Genomic DNA, 11,690 nt, shown 5'->3' on the forward strand with positions numbered 1-11,690 from the left:
ATGAAGGACCTCAGCACTTCAGCACAGGCTTCAAAATAACAAATCTGACATTGTAGGCCGTGATGTGTAATTTTAATTGAAGCCATGCTTGAACCCGCTCAACATGAGGGCCCATGTTTCAAGTGTTAATGTTTCTGTTATCCATGGCAACAGTGATGCTAACACAAATGGAAGTAACACATGGATACAGATGTGTTACTCAGGAATTAATTGAATAGCCGTCTTAGTCAACATAGAATGCAGCAGCACGAGTCCTCACTAAAACAAGACTGTGCATATCCCACCAGTCTTAAAATCACTGCACTGGTTAGAGTGCGATGTTTGACAACATCCGGGAGCACTTGATACGTACCATCTTGAAAAGGATGCCTTCTTCACACTTTTATCCATTGATTTTCGCACCAAAAAAAAATCAATGTGCTTAAGACAATGTTGATGTTCTGCTTTCATTCACAAAATCTAACGGGCTCATTGTGATGGCCTCGAGGGATTTTTATTTTTTATATTTTTGAGGAGCCGACACTGGTAAGTAGAGTAAAACGATAGCAACAATTATAGGCTATACATTGCAGGAAAAGGCTAGCATAGCCTATGCTATGTAGATTAGTGTATGACAGAGATCCTCTATTCTCCCGCTCTCTTATTCTATTATACTGTCTGTTTGTCTCTCCTTCACCACGTCTCTCACCCATTCATTTCAGGTTTGGTTATTCGTCTCAGGTGATGTTCTTCCTGTCTCAGGCATTCAGGTTAATTTGGTCATTTAAATGAATTTGGTCTAATCGGCATCCGACCTTGTTATTATTTACAGTTGTTATAAGTTTGGGTTAGCCTATATATTAGCCTACATTCTGTTTGACTGACACTTCATAATTAGCAATTTATAGGCTATGTATTCTTTAAGCATTGATATAACGCCTTGTGTGACTATAACTCCATTGTAGGACATTAAATATTCAATGGAGTCAGATGAATTGTATTTTCCGCAGTATTTATCACTGTAATGCTTTCTACTGTCCAAGGCCTCGTTTCCCGAACGCGCACTTAGCCTAAAAAGCACTTGAAATCGCTCGTAAGAGGATTCCTACGTTGCAGACGGGTTTCCCAACGCCACACTTAGCTTAAGTGTATCTTTCACTGAGAGGAATTCTACGTGTGGTCAGGACCAGTAGTAACTTCACACTTAGCGATGTAATCCACCAGGGGCGTCGTTCGACCGTCGTTCGGAAGAAACGGGAATTAAAAAAAAAAAACATGGCTACTTGAAGCGAGGAATATTTTACATGAATAAAGCTATCTACACAACTTTTTATATGTTTATAATGACTCGGTTTGATCGGGAATGTGCTACGCGACCAATGCAGAGTATTTAGGTCTTGACTGAAGCTTTCAAACAGTAGTTTGATGGCACATTTAGCGCTTATGCCACCACTCCATTGGCTTATATGGTAGCTTCTAGCTAGATGGTTGTATATTATGTAGAAGAAATCCAAACGATGTTTCTGTGTATAGCACATCATGAGAATGTCATTGTTTCACCTGCCTATTCCCAGCAAAATGGAAATAAAGAATATTGAGTATTTGAAAATAAAGATTAGGCTATACAAAACTAGTGCATTGCCCGTAGGAATTATGCATTCTGTAGTGTTAGCAGACGTAGGGCTGTTGGGTAGTGTAATGGCAAGACATATTTGCACTCCACATAGGTACAGGTTACACTGAAGTATTATTGTGATGCATGTTTCCTTTTCATTAAGAAATGTGTTAATGGTAGCCTTTTTGGAGAGTTACCAACAAATAAAGTTTGAGATTATGTAGTGGATGCAGTTGAATATACTGTAGATGTCAACGTTGCTGTCTAAACTATAAACTAAATGTCATAAAGAAAGACATTATTTAAAATGAAGTTATGGTTGAAATAGGATCACTTCTTTATTGTAAGGGTAAGTGTAGGGCAAGAATGGTCATGCAGTTGGACTCAAATGTAGGTTAATTTTATTGAATGTATGTAGCCTACTGTACTGTATGACTTTGATGATGCTAGCTTTGACAGCCCACTCTCAGACAGATCGTAATAAATGTCCTTACAATGGGAACACAGTTTAAATAGGCTTCTCTGCTGGAGATGGCGTTACTATCCCCGCCCCGAATTTAGTGCACATTGCACGTTCGATGCACGCATAGGCTAGCTAATTTCACAGCAATTAACGTAAACAGGTTAACTTGACGTAAACAGCTCCTAAGAGCTACTTAAGAACTCGTGCACGTTGCGCTCGTGCACCTGACTTTAAGTTGATGGTTGGGAAACGCACGTAAATACAAAGTGCTACTTAGTGTACGATGTCGCGAAAATCCACGTAGGCCGTTAAGATACATCGTTATCGGGAAACGAGGCCCAATACAGTTCAGGGCCTCGTTTCCCGATAACGACGTATCTTAACGTTCTACGTGGATTTTGGTGACATAGTAGACTCAGTAACACTTTCTATTTACGAGCGTTTCCCGAACATCATCTTAAAGTCAGGTGCACGAGCGCCACGTGCACGAGTTCTTAAGTATCTCTTAGGGTGGAGGTCGCCTGTTCATCGATGTCAGACGAGTCGATTTTCTCACTTGTGTATACATGGGTTTCTCGGCTACATCATCACTGGTTGCGTGCGCAAGAAGTGGATGAGAAAGCTGTGGAGGAAGGCAACATGACAGGGAGTTGTTGTGTGGTGAACTGTTCTACCAGAGTTGGTAAGATGTTCAGTATACCTAGGAGGAAGCATCCGTTTGCCAGGAAAAATAAAATATCAAATCAAATGAAATATAGAAAAAGGCTCAACAATGTACAAGGTTACGTTTGGGAATATGTTGAGGGTGTGTGCAAGCATTCATGGCAACAGAATAGGGAACGGTAGGCTAAATAAGTAATAAACAATACATTTAAACTGGGCTTTCTGTATTCATTTGTAGATGGCTTTCTGCCACGGATTTGCGCGCGTAGCCTTCAATGTTTGTATACAAGAAACCCATGTATAGGCTCAAGAATGAAGTTCCAATATAACAAGTGTCGACATAAGAACAATACCTCAATAAATATATATAGGCTAGCGGGTGCCACCCACTTGATTGATTTCCAGCCCGGCTCAATGACATGTCAATTTCCTAATATTGCAGCCTACTACACAGTCAGAAAAGCCATCTCCTTAGTTCAATAACATATTATTTTGTATAATCTTTATTTTGAAATACTCAATATTCTTTATTTCTATTTTGATGGGAATAGGCAGGTGAGACAATTCTCATGATGTGCTATACACAGAAACATCGTTTGGATTTCTTCTATAATAGGCCGAACGACGCCCCTGGTGGATTGCATCGCTAAGTGTGAATACTGGTCCTGACCACACGTAGAATTCTTCTCAACGAAAGATAAAATTAAGCTAAGTGCCGCGTCGGGAAACCGCTCTGCAACGTAGGTCTTACGACCGATTTCAAGTCCTTTTTAGGCTAAGTGCGCGTTCGGGAAACGAGGCCCAGCTATAGAGCTTCCAGCCTGGTGTTTTGGTTATATTTTGGCTGTCCTTAGACGACCTGACTCATTAGTATTCCTCAAAGGACCCATTCCCCCAGAGGTAAAAATCACACAACCTTGTCTACCCTTTGACATTATCTAGAAATAATCACCACTCCTCTATTTTCTCCTATCTGACCAAATGGTATAAATGCCAACACCTTCATACTGTCAGGTATAGGCCTACGTCATTCTCTGAGCAACATAGTCAGAGGATCCCTCCACGCTTAAACAAACTCCAAAAATCCTGACATCGTCATCTGGTCCTTTCTTTGAGTTTGGGCTGCTCATTAGATTCTAACAGCAGCTAATAGTATTACTTAGGCGTTAACATGATAAGCCTGGTCTGACTTTATTTTTAGTCAAAATAATGAAATGGAAAACGCTTACGAATCAAAACTGGTAAGTGATGTGGATTACTTCACCGCTGGATTCCTTTCTGTGATCGGTAAGACATTTTATATTTTATGTGTCCGCCCTTTCGAATTTAATCATCTTACTTACCATGGGCAGCGGAATTGCATCGAAATAATAACTTATACTCTCACGTATAAACGTATAATGTTTAAAATGATGATGTTGCTGTTGGCCGGGCAGTTTGATATTCTGAGAATCAGTTACTTAATCAGGAAGCAACTATCCTGTCAATGAGAATATTATGGTTATCTCATGAATTGTCAACCGTTGTCATGGCTTGGGGGCTCTGTTATGAGCTAATAAGGTGTATTATACCTATAGCATGCAATACTAGCGTAGGCTTTATATGGGTAAATCTTCAGAAACGGTGGAATCAGGCTGATATCTGCTGAAATGTATTCATTAGTTCTTACATACCTAAAACGTATTTAATAGCAATAACTAACTTCTAATCCACTAAGCTTAATATATTTTTTTAGATACACATACATTTCATTAAATAATGTACAGTATATGCTGTTCCTTGTGTTACCTATAGTGTAAACATTACATATAAAAAATGTTCTCCTTAGATCCTGAATATTTAGTTAAAGGCAGAGTAGTGGAATGATGGATAACCAATTCATTTTTTTTTATTCACCTTTTTGTGTGAATTTATTTGATTTGCACCATATTTATTTTCTGTCAAGCCAACAACAATTGAAGAATATTCACAAAAAAATATTAATGATGTCATCATGAGTTGATATTTTGGATTAAGTATCAGTCAACAAACTAAATATCGCTAGAAAGTAATACAAAAAATAAATGTTTAATAAATTACATAACGGTGTTATCAGAGGAGGCGTGACACCAGTGACTGTTTTAGTGTTTTAATGTGACTAACGATACCTTGATGTACTTGCAGCCACAGCATCCGTTTTGGGACACATCTTACTGCTCACCACCACTCTGAGAAGATTTTCCACACTGAAGGCCACAGAGATCCTGTATATAAACCTGTCTCTAAGCGACCTGTTGGCAGTCATCTTCATGTACCCGCTGTCCATAGCCTCTGCTTTTAATCATGGATGGATGGGTGGGGATTGGACATGTTCATACTACGGCTTTATGGGATTTTTGCATGCTGGAGCCAGTATAACGACCCTCACGTTCTTGGCTCTCGTCCGATGCATCATTTTATTCAATGCTTCCCATGCCGGTGAGTGAAGTTTATATCTAATAATATAATAATAATAATAATAATAATAATAATAATAATAATAATAATAAATAAATAATAATAAATAATAATAATAATATTTTATATCTGATAATAGTTTATAGTCTGCTAATAGTTTATATCTGAATGTACAGTATCTCACAATATGAAACACATTCCTTTGGGATTATTGTGACAGGTTGTCTTTAGTAATAGACTTATTATTAAAGCTAATTAAGGAGATAGATTTTTGGTTCATAATTTTTCATCAGTAAAACAGCACGTATTGTTGCACTATGTCAAGTGACACAGGTGATGATGATTTTGTGCACTCTTTTGCAGTCTTTCTGTTTATTCTGCTGAAAACCATGGAATGTCTGCTAAGAGCTCACAAATGCTGCTCTTGATGAACTACACACCACAGATTTAGCTTATCATTGTTTGGCTACACACGGCTATATCAGGTGTGATTGATCACGTATAGCAGGGGTTTTCAACTGGTTTTGTCCCAGGGACCACCATTCTGACTAGAAGGTAATCCGCGGCCCACTGATGTGCTCGCGCGTGCGCGTGCGTGCGTGTAGAGAGGAGAGACGTGTCAGTGTGATATCTGGGCATGGTCTTTTCTTTTCCTGGCGAAATGGTACACAGTGACAGTCTAATATCATTTTCTGATTTAAGCCTTGCCCTGTACTTATTCTTCAAGTACACCAGTGTAGAAAAAACGCTCTGGTAGATAGTTGGAAAGGGCAAAAGACACATTGCTTTTGCAGCAAGCTCTGGAAATTCTGTCTGGCAACTTTTAAAGAACTTAAGACATATGAAAATCACGCAACATCTGTTGCATGTAGTTAATAGGCTTAGCATTCAAGAAAACGTGATGCGTCTCCATATGCCGCAATAGGACTGAAACACACCAAACTTTTTTTCTAAAAACGTGTCGTACCAAAACCATTGTTTCCTATGGTGCGGCATGCCTTTCAAGCATTTTTAGGTGCGCTTAAAAGTTGAAATATTCTCAACTTCTCAGCGCAAGGCGCGGATCCGCACCGCTCATCAATGGCACACTCCGGCCAGGCAGGTTGCGCACGCAGCTCTGCTTCATAAGCGCAGGGCAAAGCAGGCTGGTGTGCCTGCTGCTGTTTTGCCCGTCGCACTTTGCCAAGATGTTTTTGAAGTGTCTAGGTTTTTAGAAACGCGTTTTATTTGGAGTGTTTCAGCCCTTAGTTTCGACGGCTTCATTTGACAGTAATGTTGAACACACAAAACACAGCGGTACCTCCTCTCCTGCTCTGTCTGTCGTCACTGTAAATTCTTATTTGATGTATTCCTCATTGTATTTTCTTTTTCAACTTTCTCCCTGTATCCTGTGACGGTGTAGCTTTGTTGGAAGCCTGTCCTTGTCCCTATGTCATGGCAGTCTGTCCCTCTGTCATTCTCTCACTAAAAAACGATCCATTGGTGCATCTGACCAGCTAACTCGACGGTAGAACGAAAGGTTAGCTAAGGACAGACGATAACTTCAGCCGTTCACCAAATGTATTACTTTTTCGACTGAACTTCAAAAGTACATGTAAGCTATGCTTTACTGCAGATGTGTTTCAACTTCGAGCGCCAGACTGTACGTTACGAATAAAATGCGTATGTCGTGACGTTAGGGACGCAATGCATTAACATTTGCAAAGCACAGGCTACCATAGGCTAGGTGCACGAAATACTCAGTGTGGGCAGTGGTTTCCTGTTTAGCCAGGTGTATTTGAACCTGCCGCTTTTCTGAATGTAATCAGCGTCTACACGGACCTGGTTAGGTGTTGCACCTAGTGAATCAGCGTTACGAAAAAGATGGACGTGTAGACACTAATTACATTCAGAATAGTGGCAGGTTCAAACACACCTGGCTAAACAGGAAACAAACAGCCCACACTGAGTATTTCGTGCACCTAGCCCAGACCTGGGCAAAGTGCGGCCCCAGGGCCATTTGCGGCCCTTGGCTGTCCCTGACCGGCCCTCGGAGGTCAATGGTAAATTTGAAATCAAATGATAAACGATAAAAATTGATATTTCTATTAATTTGTATACTTATACTATTGCATTGCAAGCTTGCTCTCGTGTGTGTTTGTGTGTGCCATGTGCATTGGTTGTCTGGGCACACCTTTTACTGCAAAAACATGGACATTTTTCATGCTGAATTGAGTTCACCCTATTGGTCCGGCCCTCCACAACAGTCCAGCTTTCTGATGTGGCCCCTTGGGGAAATTAATTGCCCACCCCTGACCTAGCCTATAGACTGGATAGGTGCAGTGTACCTACATTCTGTCAGCGTGAATCTCCTTTAGACAAATTTTTCTTATTTTAGATATTTTTCACAATATTCAAGAGAGATATTCTGCAAATGTGTTGAAATATCCAAGCAAATTTATAAAAAGTAAATAAAATCAATGGTGAACTGATCAACATAGGCTGAAGTCGCGGACCCCCTGCAATGCGGACCACCGGTTGACAACCCCTGACGTATAGGACTAAAACAGTGCAATATACCACGTTACCTCTGTTTTTAGGGCAGTGGTTCACCAGTAGGAATACCTTCATCATCATCATCCTCATCTGGGCTCATGCTCTGCTGTGGTCTCTGATGCCGCTGTGGGGCTGGGGGAAGTACGGGCCCGAGCCCTACGGCATCTCCTGCACACTGGCGTGGACGGAGCTGAGGGATACCAGCGGCCTGCTCTACCTCTTTATCATCTTTGCCATCATGCTAGTCGTCCCCGCCATCATCATAGTTAGCTGCTATACCTGCATCGCTGTGAGGCTGCACTGCCAGTACAAACGTATGGAGAGCCAAGGGGAGATGTCCCGTAGAGGGACTCGAGTGGTGCGGAGAATGATCTTGGTATGTGGCCTTTGTTTTCTTTTATATCGGATTCCTTTCAGTGAACTTTAAAGTTACAGTGTGCTTTTAGTAGCATCTAGTGGTCAGGTTAATAAACTGCAACCACCTGAATACCATCTCGAGCCAGTCTAGGTACATTTATGTGTCCAAATTAGGTTGGGAAATGTCCTAGAAGTGGACTGCATGTTCGTTAGTGCCATATGTGGGTGTCACTGTGTCAGAATCTGAGCCAAGTCCTCAAGACAGAGAGATCCCTCGAACAACTGTACAAGATAAAAAAAAAGGGTGTTTACATTTTAGACCTGTTTTAGCAGCAATTCTCATTTTGTGTAATTTTCTCCTTCTGTCAGATCGCAGTGCTTTTGAGTGCTGGGTTCCTGGTTGCCTGGACGCCATATGCAGCAGTCAGCTTTTGGTCAAGCTTTTACCCCACGTCACCAGTCCCTCCCGTGGTCTCTCTCCTTCCCGCCCTCTTCGCCAAGAGTGCCACTGCCTACAACCCTGCCATCATCTTCTATTTGAACTCGCGCTTCCAGAGTGATGTCAAAAAGCTGGTGAATAAAATCTGCTTAGGCAAACTAAATGTATCAGATGTAGAGAACACATGCACATCTACCTTACAAACAGGTGTTCTGAGAGATGCCTGACATGTTACCAAGTTCAAGTTCAAGTTCAAGTGTTTTTATTTGTCACATACAATAAATTGAAGTGAAATGTAATAGGGTATATGCTCCACACTGTGTCAAAATAAATCAAATATAAAATAAATTAATTTATGAAGATAAAATTAAAAATGTAAATAAAATAAAATTTTAAAATAACTCTAATAAAAAATAAGGTGTTGAATTAAAATTTTTAATTTAAGTGTCTCACTGCCTGTGGATGGACAATGGACAGCAGCACTACAGGAAGAGCAAAACTAATCACCTGGGCCCAGTTTTTCAAAAGCAATCCAGTGGGATTTCGGATAACGGATTGGATCAAATCTTGAAAATGGGTTGCTCAAAACAAATGATGGATTCAGAAAGAAGATCAGATCACGTAATCCGATTTTACATTTGATCTGGATCAAACCTTCCTTTTGTGTTGTTCAAAACTTTGAAGTTGGTTTGGGATACATTTGATCCAAAAAAACAAGATTATCCTGATCCCACCAGAAGGGTGGATTCAGTTGTGATTTTCTGAATTTTCTCAGTTTTTTAAACAAAATGAATGATGACAAAATCAGTTTTTTGGGCAATGATATACATTTAATCATATTTCGGATTAATTTAAATCATAAAAATGATAATCAAAATGATAATGATGAGTAAAAATAAAATAAAGAAAAGCTATGATACATTTGTACACAAAAATTGTACACAGTTATTCAAAGTTAAAAGTAGTTTCGTACCATTCCCTCTCTTATAGCATGTCCAGTGTGTCCCTCACTAGGTAGGACCATTCGTGGCTGTTCTGGGTCTACATCAGGCTCAGGTCCATCATGAGCGTCACTGGCATCGCAAGGGATATGACGCCTGGTGGCGATGTTATGCAGAACAATACAGGCCAGAATTATGTTGCATGCCACCTTAGGTTCTACTCGCAGGTAGTTAAGACAGGCAAACCTTCTCTTCAGCACTCCATTTAAGCGCTCAATGGCACATCTTGTTTTGCAATGTGCAATGTTGAAGCGTGCTTGCTCAGGTGTATTTGCAACCGGAAAAGGGGTCATTAGCCATGGTAGAAGTGGGTAAGCGCTGTCTCCCAATATAATGCCATTTGGCCGGTTTGTTTGGAGCTCTCTGTATAGTGCACTCTGTCTTAGAATGCGTGCATCATGGACAGACCCTGGCCATTTCACAACACAGTTGGTGATGAGGAGGTCGGCGTTGCCCACAAGTTGTACGTTGATGCTGTGCCTCCCCTTCCGATTTACATACTCCCACTCCCTCTCACGAGGTGCTTGGATATGCACATGTGTACAATCGATAACTCCAATCGTGTTAGGCATGTTCCCCATGTGAAAAAACTTGTGCTTAGTCTGAGCAATCTGGTCATCCTTGGGAAAGGAAACAAATTGATTGATCAGACTGCCCAGTGCCATGGACACAACCTTCACCACATTACTCACAGTGGATTTGTCCACTCCCATATAGTCTCCAATTACTTGGTAGAAAGTCCCACATGCGTAAAAGCGCAGCGCAATTAAGCACTGTTCCTCCACGGACAAAGCATGACTCCTTCGGGTTTTGTGTTGGAGTGTTGGTCTAATCAGGTCTGAAATGTACGTGATGTCATCTCTCCCAAAGCGAAAACGTGCATACAGTTCATCTGAAGTGTATTGCTCAAGTGGTTTGGCACGCTCAGCGTACACCCTAGCAGCAGGGGCGGCGCCAGGGGGGGGCTAGGGGGTGCTACAGCTCCCCCTGGATTAGCCATAGCACCCCCAAAGCACCCCCAAGAAAAAAATGGTTTATTTATAATTAGTATTTCATTTAATTCTGCGTTGTTAATTTAATTAATTGTGTTATAATAATATTTCATTCACAAAAGAAAATAATAACAGATTGAAATGAACATAGTTCACGTAGCACGACACAGACAGGTCGCGTGCGTGAACGTTGACGTTCACTGACGATAGAAGGAGAAAGAGAGCTAGTCCACGTCATTCAAGCGGTAGTATCAACAAATTCACAATAATGGAACCGTTTTTGATACCCAAAATGTCTCGAGTAGAAGAATCATGTGACGTTGAAGAACAAGAAGAAATGCAACAGGTATCTGCATTTTATTAGAAGAGGGACGTTGTGATTAAAGAGATGAACCCTACACCTCAACTGAGGGTGCTAGCCATTCTTTGAGAAGTAAAGTTTTAAGTTGTATTGTACAATGATACAGTGATCTAGCTCTGATTATTGTGGTTTTGAGTGCATTCTGTTTTGTTTCATTCACTTTTAAAAGGGGCCTGTATCTTTACACCGTTTAAGATTTAGTTTAATTTGTCAGACATGGTAGTGGTGGCTTGGTGGTCACCTACACCAACTTTAACCCCCACTGAAGTAAGCGAAGTATTTGGGATTGCGGAATCTATAACATGCTGCATGCATTTTGTCAGTGACCGTCGCAGATGAACGCGGCTATGTGCGTGTCCATCGGAAGTAGCCTAATGATAATAATAATAATACGATCGATTTGTATGGTGTTTTTCATGGACCACAAAGACGCTTCAGAAAGCAAACATGTAAACAGATGTGACGATATGGTGGGTAGGTGTTGTAGTAAAGAACCATGTGACACCTTAATTTCATAGCACCCTCGGTAAAATGCCGAGCACCCCCATAGCACCTGCAGAAAAAAATCTCTGGCGCCGCCACTGCCTAGCAGGGTGCCTTCTCCTATGGTACCGATGAACAATACCCGCCATCTGGATGCCTCTGTAGGTTAAGAGAAATGTGTGTGAAACATGATGTGTTTAAGTGGTCAAACCAATTAACCAGCAACGAGCTAATTACTAGAAGCCTAATTGATCACAGGCCAAAGCAATAATGCCCAAGGCTTATAAGATCAGTGGAGAAATCATGGAGACCAAGGAGAAATCATGGAGTCAAAAGGGCCTAATTTCACTGTGGCAGAAACGTACG

The 11,690-nt window shown here is 40.9% G+C and overlaps 2 protein-coding genes across 2 annotated transcripts; one reads left to right on the forward strand and one right to left on the reverse strand.

Annotated features, from left to right (window-relative positions):
• Positions 1–3,934: 3,934 nt before the first annotated feature.
• LOC308381577 (opsin-5-like) lies at positions 3,935–8,714 on the forward strand (the record flags this gene model as incomplete). The annotated part of the gene is made up of 4 exons (XM_080859172.1): positions 3,935–4,007; positions 4,884–5,177; positions 7,736–8,067; positions 8,418–8,714. The coding sequence occupies 4 exons, from the start codon at positions 3,935–3,937 to the stop codon at positions 8,712–8,714; spliced, it is 996 nt and encodes a 331-aa protein (XP_080715298.1).
• Positions 8,715–9,442: 728 nt separating this feature from the next.
• On the reverse strand, positions 9,443–11,473 carry LOC308381783 (putative nuclease HARBI1; the record flags this gene model as incomplete). Its single annotated transcript, XM_080859371.1, has 2 exons — positions 9,443–10,424; positions 11,424–11,473. 2 exons carry the CDS (start codon positions 11,471–11,473, stop codon positions 9,443–9,445), a joined length of 1,032 nt encoding a protein of 343 aa, XP_080715497.1.
• Between the last annotated feature and the right edge of the window lie 217 nt (positions 11,474–11,690).

Source organism: Sprattus sprattus (assembly GCF_963457725.1).
Source record: "Sprattus sprattus genome assembly, chromosome: 20".
Classification (NCBI taxonomy): Eukaryota; Metazoa; Chordata; class Actinopteri; order Clupeiformes; family Clupeidae; genus Sprattus; species Sprattus sprattus.